Source organism: Tetrapisispora phaffii, chromosome 2 (assembly GCF_000236905.1).
Source record: "Tetrapisispora phaffii CBS 4417 chromosome 2, complete genome".
Lineage (NCBI taxonomy): Eukaryota > Fungi > Ascomycota > Saccharomycetes > Saccharomycetales > Saccharomycetaceae > Tetrapisispora > Tetrapisispora phaffii.
Window position 1 is genome coordinate 744,936 of NC_016521.1, and position 13,082 is coordinate 758,017.

Genomic DNA, 13,082 nt, shown 5'->3' on the forward strand with positions numbered 1-13,082 from the left:
TGGCAGTAATGGTTTGACAATTGGTAATATGAGGATATTCTCTACTAATATCTTTGCTTAAAAAATACAAAATGTGAGCGTTTCAGAACGACATGAAGTCTTCTTTGATCAATAGTAACTATACCTTAGAAAAACCATTCAGGTGGTACTTCCTAATCATGAGCTAGTCTGGTAGGAACAAGACAACCATCAACCATCAGCCACTAACCGCCAAACAACTTGAGCTGTTTTATATCATTCTCATCAACTAGCCTCTAGGTTCTCCATAGTGTATCTCAAGCTCTTGACCATTTAAGTTTCCTCTTTAGGAAACTAAATCGTTCTTTCGCTTCGTCTTGTTTATCGATTTCCTAAAGTGGCATCGGCCATCAGTTATTTCGAGGAAATTTTGTAGCAAAGAAAGCGAAAATATCAAATAATCATAGTGCTTATATAGTGTAGAATACTTTAATTAAGCTCTATCATACTATGATAATGCTAATAATCACAATCAACATATTTACTATTTCATACTATCACTCTTCAATTATTATAATGAAGTTAAACATTCTATTAAATTTGATTTGCTATTTACATATGTTGATTTTCTCACTTTTTTTACAGTTATTTTTATATAAGTGAAACAACATTTTATAAAACAATACTACCTAATAAAAGATTTCATACACTTACTGACATAAAAGCATTGAAAATAAAATAATATTGTGTGTGTGTGTGTGTTTCTATATTCAAGACTATAAATAAAACTGATAAGGGAGGAATATTACGTTATTTGAAACAATGAGTATAATTTCCACTATTGTGCGACTGGTGGTTCTTTTTTCTTTAGCAAATAATGCCACTGCATCAAGTTTATCAAATATTTTGAAACTATTAAATATCCAAGAATTCGAACTCCCCAATTTGAATTTTAATAATACTTCTAATTCGATACAATTGTTAGGAGATGTAGAAAATCTACAATTTTATCATTATGAAGGCCAACAAAACTTTACTGATGACGGGAACTCAGGTATAAGTTCGACTAATAACTTAATATACTATTCTGATGATGTTTTAATACAACTGGAAGTAGGATCAAATGATACTGATATCCAAAAAATAATACCTGTTGGAGACGATTCTTTTGTATTGAGTGGATCGGGGCATCTGAATGGATATGCTCTAGGCAGACAATTGCTTTATAATTTAACCACTTTATCAATTAAACCAATTTTTGATCAGGACTTGGGTAACATAACTTCTATTTTAGTGGATGAAGAAATTGTATACTTTGGAGGTGAATTCACATATCAAACACGTTCACAGAATTCCAGCTCAGTGATCTCTTGGAATATGACAAGTGATGAAGTTATAGAATTACCGTTTCAAGGTTTCGGAAGTGATTCAAAAGTTAATTCCATATTAAAATTAAACGATGATAACATTCTTTTCGTTGGTATGTTTGATACTCTGGGTAATAGTTCATTGTTAACTTATAATACAACTAGCAATTTCTCGAACTTTACAAATTCCACAGAAAACTCTTCAACAATACAGTTGGAACAACAAATTTCCCTTAAGTACGCAACATGGGATGCAGGCACTGCGTATTTTGACCAAAACAATTTTGTGTGTGAAGCTGGTTCTTCTGAAGCATGGATTGTTGAGGGCAGATCCGGAAATTTACAACTTAACTTCCCTAACACAGTTTCCCCTTCAAAAATTAGAATTTATAACGCCAATACAGCAGAAGATGGTGTTTCACTCTTTAGAATTGTAACAAGTCCATCGAATGGTATTATGAATCTCACCTATGTTGACCCTTTGACAGGGCAATTGAAATATTGTGATGCATTTTGCCCTTTACTTAATAGCTCAGGTTTAGAAACTGCCTCCAGCAATTCAACATCGGAAACACGCCAACGTGTATTTATAAATAATAATACTACAAGTGTTACGTGGTCAGAGAGTTACCAAGAATTTGCATTCATAAATAATATTGACGTTTCAGCATTAACCCTAATTGCACAAGACTCGTACGGTAGTAAAACAGCATTGTCAGGCATTGAATTATTCCAAGATTCGCATACAGCATATGCTAACAATACATTGAATCAACCTGGATGTGATACTGAATCGACGTCACTTTTCTCTTCGTCTGTTCTGTCGGACAATGGGTGGTACAAAGGATTAGATTCAGATAGTTACATAGCTGCTAACTACCAAAGTGACTCTTCTCCATTACCGACAGTTCAATTCTATCCTAACATTCAAGCGGTGGGCGATTTTTCAATTAAAATGTACACACCGGGTTGTCTTGCAGATGGTACCTGCGAGTCAAGATCCATTGTAAATGTGACAGTATTGGATCCAACAGATGGAACAGTCTTATCTACACAATTAATTTATCAAAACAACAATGAAATGAAATATGACGAAATTTTCAATGGGAAATTAACAGTTTCTCCAGAAATCACATTAACTTTTTATTCTACTATCCTACCAGACTTGGATTCAGCTATTATAGTAGCTGATAGAGTAGATCTGACCCCAACATATATAAATGTTGATGATATATTATTGGATTCTAATTTAAAATCAACTTCATTAAAATTGAATGGTTTATTTCAATATCAGCTATCTAATTTCACTTCCGACACGAAAACCAAAGTTGGTAACAATTCTATTCACCAACTAGCATTGTCACAATTTCCATCATCGGTATCATTAATCGGTAATACTTTCAATAATAGTATTTTCCTTGCGGGATCAACAAGCAATATAGTTCAGCTCCAGTTAAATTCAGATTTGGAACTTAGGAATACTGTTGTTGTTGATAATGGTGGAGAAACTACCAGAATTGAAAATTACTCTCAAGGACTTTTATTTTTTGGACAATACAACATATCTTCCACCAATGTTGTTGATAATTTATCATTTAATGGAACATTTTCATCTTTCAGTCAATTAGGTGACAACGTCACCACCTTCGCAAATTTTACTTATGAAGGCTCAGAACTGTTATTTTTTAACAATGATTATCTTTATAATGTTTCCTCGGAATCCTATATCTATAATAATACGATGTTTACAGCCTCGGTATTGGCAACAGGTGCTAATTCCAATAATGATACATTGCTATTAGGAAATATTGTGAGATCGGAATATAGCAATTTTAATGAACCATTGAAGTTATATGGAAATTCTAGTTTAGAGTCATTGACATTTTCTTCTAGTATTGTTCCATACGCTGCAGTGTTTTTAAATGATACTGCAAATCTATATGCATACAAAGATGGAGAAAACAGTAAAATAATATATGGTAATAACATGACAACTTCGTTGGATTTCTCCGGTACTTTAAATAAACTTTCATTTTCTAATAATTCTTCATTACTTTTTGCAAATGCAATTACTAATAACGGTTCTTCCAGTCTAGTTATATCTAACATTTCTGATGGAATGTCTCTGGCTAGTGAAAATTTGAATAATTACGGATATATTACTTCCATGATAGACTTTAACAGTAATAACACAATTTTGGTCTCCGGTAATTTTACCTTGGATGACGTTGATTGTCATGGTATTTGTTTATATAATTATTTTACAAAAAAGTGGTCAGCATTTGCAAATAGCACAATTAAAGGGTCGATTGTAGAAATGCAGCTATGGAATTCTGACCAAATTCTAATTTCAGGTTTATTTAGTGCACAAAATTATTCAAGCATAACATTAGCTAGCTTGGATATAAAAGGTTATAATATATCAGTATTATCTGATGACTCTAAAATTGAAATCAGTTCATTTATACATGATGGACAAAGTATTACTGTATGGAGTAACGATACCATAATGGAATACAAATCAGAAAAATGGAATGAGATTAGTTTTCCTAACACAACTTCAAAGTATATAGAAAGTGTTGAAGCTGTTTCTATTGACTTACAAAATTCTACTTCAAATGTATCAAAAATATTATTTGCATATGGGGAGTTTAATTCTACCCTATACGGACGTTTAAATGCAATGTTGTTCAGAGCTGGAGACTGGAAACCATATTTTTCTATCAACAACTTTCAAGTCAATGAAGATCCTGCCATTACTTTATTTGAAAACAGAGATCTCTCAAGTTTGTTTAACTCTAAAAATTCCTTGCCTGCGAATATAACTTCTGCCGAGACATCTTCCAGATCAACTGTAAGTTCGGCTACCGCAACTACTGTCGTGAACAAAATTGAAGGTAAACATTCTAAAATTGACCGTGGATTTGTAGTTCTCATTGCCTTAGCTTTAGCGGTTGGAACTGTAGCATTACTTGGATTATTTGGAGTAACAATTGCATATATATTTAGGGATGAACAGAAATATGAATCAATTAAGCCACGTATAGATGGACAGGAAATGTTAGATACAGTTCCTCCAGAAAAATTGATGAAATTTATTTAATCATTGTAACATTAACTTATTATATAGCATATTATTGATAATTTATAATTATTCAAAAAATATTTCTATTTGCATTAAAAACTGTATGAATATGAGAAGAAAAGCTTTTTAAATGAACTAGATTTATGAATACAAATTATAAAATTACAAGCGCAACAAAAGACGTATTTTACTTGTAAATTATCAAATTTCCAAATGATCAACTCATTTTTTGGAATTTTCCAATAAATTCCTCTTTAACTTTTGATATATTAAACTTTCACGTTTCCCAAATACTGTATCTTGATACATTTCAGATATATCATTTAAGCACCAAGAAACTTGTCGCCATTGGTGCTGTTCTGCCCATTTCTTTGCGGCTAATAAACGAAAAAAAGAAGCTTTACGTTGTCTTGTTAATCCCTTTAAAACTATGCTACTTACATCCTGCTTCTTTATTTCTTCCTCAGAAACTTCTGACACTGATGATGTGCTAATATTACTTCTCAGTTTATGTTTAACTCTTGGATCTGTACGTAAATTATAGCAATCGCTCAAACGCTCCCAAATCATAATCTGGGAACATGCACCTAATTTACATTCAGATAAAATTGTTTCTAAATTACTTAAAGCATAAGGTGTAGACGTCCAAGTATCGCTCAATGATAAAAATAATTCTGATGTGATAAGCATGCATCTTGTTTCATAGGATCTGACTGGTTCAGTATCCGGTGATTCTTCGCTTTCTGCAATACTGTTAAGTAATAAAGCACAGTTCCCATAAACATCTAGTGAACGTTCAATTAGTGGATTAACGTCATTCTTGATCATTTTAGTAGTAACAATGTTTTGGGCTCCCATCAAAATACAAACGGCACACCATTCCAAACACGATGCCAGATACTTTGGGTACATTTCTATATCTTCAAGGAGACTTTCAAAAGTAGTATATGCAGTTTTAAAGTCAGAAATCATCATTGACCAATCAGCTAATTTCCTTAGTAGAAATACGTTAGACGTTGATGCAAAATATTCATTACCTTGGTTATCTTTAATGGGTATATTTTCTTGTCGACCATTTGTCATAGAAGGTCTACCCATAAACTTCCTGAAAAGTTTAGTACCTTGAAATAGAGATTTTTTTGGCTGCAATATTGTTTCCTCCCAAAATGTTATCTTTCTTTGCATAAATGGGATCATTAAATCATTTGTTAAAATTTCTAATTGATCATAAATCAAATTAATCAATGTTAATGGCAATTTATCAGTTTTTGAAGTTTGGAAGACGTACAGCATTTCATCTAAAGATGACATTGCAGGCTGGTGAAGTTTTACTGTTATGTCATCGCTGTAACGTTTGTCCCATAATGGCATTCTAATACATTCAGCGAAAAGCTGTTTTTTAATTTTTTTTGACAGTTCAGTGGATTTTTCTGATTCTTCAGCGGAAGATCCATTGTAGCAGAGTACAAATACAGGTAATATATCATTTGTGCTCATGAATATTGGAAAATTATTTATTGTAGTATTTTGGTTCTTAAAAGCAATTAAAAGATCTCTAGCAAGTTCATAATTTTGTCCTTTGGTTATATCAATCGCAATCAATGAAACAATTGGATGATTAAAAGACTCATATGGAGATAAGCAATTAGTAGATGAGATTGCAGATGAGAAAAATCGGTGATAAAGTGATTTTTGTAATGTTTTATGATCAATATCATCAGTAGTATACTTCTCTACCATTTTCAAACAGCTTCCCAAAAATATTTCCAAAGTATGGTAATCAAATAGCATATCGCCAGTACCTCCGCTATATAATAAATCTTCGATTGGCCTCGTGAATCTTATGAACTGTGATTGTGTTGAATCTCTTTGAAATAAACTATTTGATCGACTTCTGTTTCTAGTTGTTTGCGAACTTTTTGGGAGCAGATTATCGGTTTTCGTATCAACATCCAAATAATTATTATTTACAGTAGGGTCATTGGTAGGATTGATGACATTTTGATCAGATTGTAATTCCTCCTCCATTTTTTCATCTTCATTTAGCTTTACCTTTGTCTCTTCAATAGTTGTTAAATTGACTTTGTTTAATGCATGGCTTTTTTGTTCATCTTCTGTTTTCTTTATGTATTCATTGCTTTGGTCTCTATCAGATATACAACCTCCAAAATAGCGCAACAACGTGTAAAATGAATCTATGCCATACTCTTCGGATATATGTGAATCTAATTCGACGGTTGCTGTAACGGTTATTACAGGAGCAATTGCATTAGAAACAATTCTTTTACTTATATCTTGTGGGACATTTTCATGAACTTTATCTAGATGAAATATCAGATTCATATAATTTTCATATGTGAATGTCATTCAAAAAAGAATTGTTAATCAATATTATGGCAGGGGATAGTGATAGTAGGTTTGACTAGCAGATAAAATATACTATTGAACAAGAACAAAAATCAGATGAATAGAATGTTCAAAATATTCAATTCGTATCAAATTTTTTATCTATTAGGTACTAGTATTAATAAACTAAGCAGTATGACCACTTGAAGTTGCATTAATGAATACTAATCTCATTGCATATAACGGTTCCTTTAATTAGGAAAGTTTTTCGATGAGCTTTTTTTACTTAATATTTCAAAATTGATATTAAGAACGCTTATTATAACTTTTGTCACTAGATCAAAAAATTGAAGATACGCAGTACTTAAATAATGAAAATAGAAAACTTTAATGTTAAACACTTTCTATTATACGCTGATTAAAAATTATTTAAATTTGCAATCATTCATTAGTTTTATTCGTTTCTAGTATTTATAGAGTCAAATGGAAAACAAGCATTATAAAGATATAGCTTATTCTTGCTTAGATAAGGCCAATTTTTAAGAACGCCAAGTTCTCTTTTATAATTGCACCGTGCAAGCAGTTAATGTCTTTGAGTAATACAAAGGCCGATTAATCATTGTGTATAGTTAGCTAATGTGAAGAAACTGAATCTTCTAAATTACCTATATTGATAAAAGTCTTATTGCGTTAATTACGAATAATATTTAGTATTTTATATTTTATTTTTTTTAAATTATTGTTTTGTCTTTGAGTTTTCAATTTTGGACAGTAATTTTTGTTTTACGTTTTTGAACTACATTGTGACGTTAAAAAACACTAATTATAAAAATTGCAAAAGACCCAACTACAACTAATTAATAAACATCTAAAATTTAATTCACCCCTAGAATCACATTGCTACTCAACAGGAAATTTGTTTACATTTAAATGACAGATACTACATTTTATTGTCATCAGCTTAAGACAGGTGAAGAAAAGAATTCTGCTATAATTCAGCCTAATCAAAACATATCAACTTTACAGGAAATTATATTGGATAACAAAACTAATATAAAACCTCAACTGAATGACAATAAAATATTCAAGAAAAATATATCTATTAATAAGGAAAACAATGGAGTTAGTACTAAAAAAGCTCTTTTGCAGAAATCTTTTACCAACAGTGATTTAAACCATATTGGTGACCTCGGTGAAATAAATTCAAATTATACAATAGACTCACCATCATTAAGGAAAGTTATATTTGAAAATGAAAGGTATAAACATTTTAAAGAACTTTCTTATTTCATGAAAACTTGTAACGTCCCTAATCCTAGTTTTCCAAGCAAAACCGAATATTTTAATTACTTACCACATTGTGTTAATGAAAACAATGAATTCAGGTCATTTGATAAAAAAGAAACCTATTTACAGGAAAACAGTGAACATATAGTGACTTGTATGCTACAAGATTTCTTAAATAATAGAAGACCAATTTTTCCAAGAGAATTAGAATTTCAAGAACTTTACAGCAGTCTGACATTTAAAGATAAAGTTTTACATTTTCTCTTTGGAAGAGACAAAAATGGATTCTTTAGACTGGAGAAATTAAAAGATTTCTTCGAGAATAGCCTAATATTTCCTTATAAATGTGAACCATATTTTGAGAATGAGAATGAATCATATTTTGAAGACTCGATTACCTATAGTGATATATATCTTAGCGACAACGAACTTATTCCAACGGCAGAAGAAACAGAAATAGAAATGGAATATTTATAGTTTAAAATTTATGTACCCTAGACATTATTAATAGTATACATAGCCTTCTGAAAAATGAAGTCTTCAACTCAACTTTTTATATTTATATATATTCATATGTTAAATCTAATTCATTATTAGATTTAACATATGAATATATACAAGAGTAATCTTCACTTGTAAGTCTAGAATCTATTCTCAAACCAGTCTGGTACTCTATAGTTATCACAAAGATACTCTTGTGCCGTGACCATGTATTCAGATTTAACCTTCTGTTGTTCAGCATATATCGAAAAAATGGAAGCACCGGTCCATGATCCCAGTGAAAGAATTATAGCACTGTCAGGTAATAGTTTAATATGATGTCGAATACTATTCAAGTCAACTTCTTTAGATTCGTGACTTATTATAATATTACTTAATAACGATTTCCGGATATCTATAGGAAGCTGCTTTAAAACCTTTAAGATCAAACCCACTAAAGGCATCTCATTCAAATCATGTCCACCATCGTCAAAATTCAATAATTTATCAAAAGTTTTAGTTGAAAAGCAGTTCTCTGTCAAACCAATATCTTCGATAGTTTTCTTACTTTTAAGTGACCCTAATGATTCTATTATACCTGTCTCAATTATTCGATTATCATAACAAGGCGTCAATACAACACGGTTATTATAAATCTCGAGCACTAATCCACGATCCGAACCGCTTGAAATGCATTCAGCTATGGCACTAGGAATAAATACCAGTTGCTTACATTTTAGTTTATTCAAAAACAATTCACATAATAATTTTTTGATTCGAGTTGAACACAACACATCATCAACAATAACAATGTTTCTATTCAATGAGCTCTCATTTAATTTATTATGAAATACATCTCTTAGTCGCGAAAAAGATGCATTTAAATACCCACTATCTGGAGTATTAACTGCTAGCCAAGGAATACAAAAATGAGGTTGACATGATAATTCTTTCCCAACATATAGATACCCATCTTTAAAATCAAAAATAATTGCTCTGTTCATTCAAACGCAAAATATAAGCCATTTGAATGCTTATTTCCTGAAAACAATAGTCCCACAAAGAACTCTTCCTTTGAATGTTCAGATTATTATAGTTGCCTTAGTATATTAATGACTAACAATCAAATATAGTATTCTATTTGGGATGTACAGTGTTAGTAGCCAGGGTCTCTCTTATTTATGTTATTATTAAAAAACTGGAAATAATAAATGGGGGCGATGATGAGATATGCGACATTCGCTAACATATATGAAATATTACACATTATTATCGTATGAAAATTAGTTTCATATTATAACTATTTATGAATATTTATTAAATTTGTAATGTAATTATAACATAATTACAAGTATATTGACTATATACAAGTCATTATATAGTATGATTGTCCTTATGTTCACGATGAAATCGTTAGTGGCGAGTCCCTTGTTGAGGGAGTTGCCGTTCCAAGTAGTATTGTTGTTAGTGATTCTAAATCTGAAGCGCTGTCATTTGGATCTAATAATAGCGTCGGTGTCGTGGACCTACTTATTGTATTGTTTTTGTTAATTGCAAAATCAACAGTATCTTCATCTTGTCCATAGACAATGTCAAAGGTGAAACACAGTGATTCTAATAGTAAATTCCAGTTATTGATTTCTAATAATTCTTGAATTTCTTCAGAGTAATCAATATTTAAAAAACCTACATGAACTTTTAGTTGATGTACCTTTTTCCTACCCAAACCATTGAATTTATCAAAATCCATAAAGAGGATCGATTCTGTCTCATCCATTTTTGTATTTGAGATTACCGAAACACCTAGCGATGTTTTGACACCATCTGGGTACAATTCACTCAACAACCAAGATGGTGAAAAAGAAGTGGAACCCTTAATTTGACTTAAATCTTTAAAATAATCAGTTCCATTAACAATATCCTTTGTCGGTACGATTTTGATGACCTTACTATGATTATCAACAAAGCACATATGTAAATCCGAGTAATTAAGAGTTAATGCCCTAATAGTGTTTTTGATGACTAGTTCTTCCCCTTGGTTTAACTTTCTAAAATCTATTTGTACCACGAGAAGTAGATTTTCAGGTTTTTTCATTTTCATAGATATAATGGAACTAAATGAGGTCACTACAGACATCAAACTATCAACTGTAAAGTCCGTGGTACCAGTTGTTGGCATGCAAACACTTCTTCTTAGTATAGTTCCTGTCGATTCATTGTCTAGATGGGTAACTTCGACGATTTTATTATTATTAACCAGAGCAAAAAATGTTGCATTTGAAGTGTCAGCGTCAGAATTTTTCAAAACTGGGGGTAGTTCTAGTGTCGAGGTGAAATGTTTACAATTAAAGGTAAATGTCAGATCTAATAAACCTGAAATCCATTTTTCAATAATTGAACTTGTGTTTGTCTTCAAATTTTCTGTTAGATATAAATATGAGGAAACTGGATTAGTTTCTGCGGAGAATTTGATTTTAAGTACAGACGAATCAATAGTTTCGATAACGAAACCTTCACCCAGATTAAATACTGTAACGTTACCGAAATTATCATTAGATGTCGCTAAAATATGAGAAGCAGTATCTTCATTTGACTTGCTAGATTTTGAAAGTATTATAGATTTCTCAAATAGGAAACAATTCCCGGCTGAATATTCAGTGCCATTGAATGATGTTGAAAAAGTGTCAACTAACCTTAATAGACCATGATCTTCATCAAACTGAGATTTCTTAAGCTTATCAGGGAAGTCTGACAAAAGACTTTCAGTAAAAAATGATCTTAATATTGGAATTGAATTATCACTTTGTTCCGACTCAACATAATTTTCCTGTGCATCCAATGTTTCTACTGAATGTAGAGATTGTGTTTCTAGATTAGAACTGATTATTTGTGGAGAGGCATATATTGTGCTTCCTATTCTTGACTTCTTATTATCCAGCACAGTGTTTACCGGTAAGACACCAATTGGTTTAACGAAAGGAAGACCATCTAACCCGGATAGTCTGGAATCGTTTGCTCTCGTAAATAGTGATATTGGTGATGAAGTTCTTGAATTTGGAAATTTATGAATTTTTTCTAACCGTTGAATAGGCGACAGCTTCGCTGACATTGTTTCATTAACCATCTGAGAATCAATCTCAATAGACTGTTCAATTGGACTCATACTATTATTCAATAAGAAATTTGACATCAGCTTATCTTTAATTTCTTCACTCACAGGTATACATCTCTTAGATGACTTATTCGCCAAAAGACATGATTGGCATTTAGGAAATAGCGAGTAGTTATTATTAACGTCGTAGTCGGAACTGTTTCCAAAAGATATTGTCAAACAGTCTTCATGAATTGGATGACCACATGTCAATTCTATAATTTTTTCACCTGGCGCTCTGTTAGAGACAAATTCATTACATAGGGTACATGTTGCATTGATAAAAGATTTCTTATTCCTGTGACCTTCACTGTTGCTATTATGTGGTTTCTGAAGCTCCGATGATAAATTAGTCAAAGAATTACTTTTCTTAGAACTATTAACAGTACCGCTGATAGTACCTGATGTTGAACTATAAGATAAATGTTCCTTCTTTGGATTGAAAAGGATAGATGACGGTCTGGGCAGAGAAGATTGTCTTTCTGGAAAAGCTTTTAATGGACTCAATTCATTCAGTTTCGGTAATGGAGGTGGTTTCCTTTTCGTTGAGTTTTCAAACTCCACAGGATGTTTAATTTTTTCCTTCCTGTCATATTTTTTTGGTTTATTAAAACCAAACTTCCAATTCTTGTTCTTTATGAATGAGGACGGGGATATTTTTTCCATTGAATGGAGGAACGTTTGACTCTCCGGAGTTTTCAAATGAGTCGAAGCTTCACCAGTTTCGACATTAATGTATTGGTGAATCACTTGCTCATTTTCCAATGGAACTAGAGTAGAAATCATGTTTCGTTGGTACACATAAGATCTATTTTTTTTCTTTCGATATTTTCAGTTCAAATGAAATGACAAAATAATTGCAAGAGGAGAAACTTTATATTGTTAAAAGAAAAGGAAACAACGTCTTGTTATTAAATCCTAACCGATTTTTCAGTTTGTTGTTCTAGTACCAACAAGTTAACAAGACTCCAAGAACATACACTGACATAGGGAGCATTCGATACAGTCAGTACTGCATCTATATTTATGATATATTTATATAAATCGAAGATATAAAAAAAATGTCAAGCATAGATTGGATGCCTGCCAGAAGCAGACAATCCTTCCATAGTTTTTTCTGTAAGATTATGAAGGAATATTAGAGTTTAAAAATGCCTTGGACAATATGCAAATATGTGGTAATGTGTCTATTCTCATTTATATTTGACAACTAAAGTCCAGATTTGACCGAAAACAGTGATATATTTTTTAGTCTAACCGGTTGAGATAACGAACAATGAAAAAGGTATAGAAAATGTTTCATAATTGTTATTGTTAGCTATTTATCAAACAGAAATCTCGGATGATGTAGATCTTTACATTCCTAAAAATCCGGAACTCGGGCATTCAAATGCGCAGCAAGAAGAGT

General features: G+C 31.5%; 5 protein-coding genes across 5 annotated transcripts; 2 read left to right on the forward strand and 3 right to left on the reverse strand.

Moving 5' to 3' along the window:
• Positions 1 to 780: 780 nt before the first annotated feature.
• On the forward strand, positions 781 to 4,428 carry RAX2 (Rax2p; the record flags this gene model as incomplete). Its single annotated transcript, XM_003684383.1, has 1 exon — positions 781 to 4,428. The coding sequence occupies one exon, from the start codon at positions 781 to 783 to the stop codon at positions 4,426 to 4,428; it is 3,648 nt and encodes a 1,215-aa protein (XP_003684431.1).
• Positions 4,429 to 4,632: 204 nt separating this feature from the next.
• On the reverse strand, positions 4,633 to 6,777 carry TRS85 (Trs85p; the record flags this gene model as incomplete). Its single annotated transcript, XM_003684384.1, has 1 exon — positions 4,633 to 6,777. The coding sequence occupies one exon, from the start codon at positions 6,775 to 6,777 to the stop codon at positions 4,633 to 4,635; it is 2,145 nt and encodes a 714-aa protein (XP_003684432.1).
• Positions 6,778 to 7,686: 909 nt separating this feature from the next.
• On the forward strand, positions 7,687 to 8,520 carry ISC10 (Isc10p; the record flags this gene model as incomplete). Its single annotated transcript, XM_003684385.1, has 1 exon — positions 7,687 to 8,520. The coding sequence occupies one exon, from the start codon at positions 7,687 to 7,689 to the stop codon at positions 8,518 to 8,520; it is 834 nt and encodes a 277-aa protein (XP_003684433.1).
• A 164-nt stretch (positions 8,521 to 8,684) lies between these two features.
• ARP10 (Arp10p) lies at positions 8,685 to 9,527 on the reverse strand (the record flags this gene model as incomplete). The annotated part of the gene is made up of 1 exon (XM_003684386.1): positions 8,685 to 9,527. The coding sequence occupies one exon, from the start codon at positions 9,525 to 9,527 to the stop codon at positions 8,685 to 8,687; it is 843 nt and encodes a 280-aa protein (XP_003684434.1).
• A 395-nt stretch (positions 9,528 to 9,922) lies between these two features.
• On the reverse strand, positions 9,923 to 12,460 carry STE5 (Ste5p; the record flags this gene model as incomplete). Its single annotated transcript, XM_003684387.1, has 1 exon — positions 9,923 to 12,460. One exon carries the CDS (start codon positions 12,458 to 12,460, stop codon positions 9,923 to 9,925), a length of 2,538 nt encoding a protein of 845 aa, XP_003684435.1.
• Positions 12,461 to 13,082: the final 622 nt, after the last annotated feature.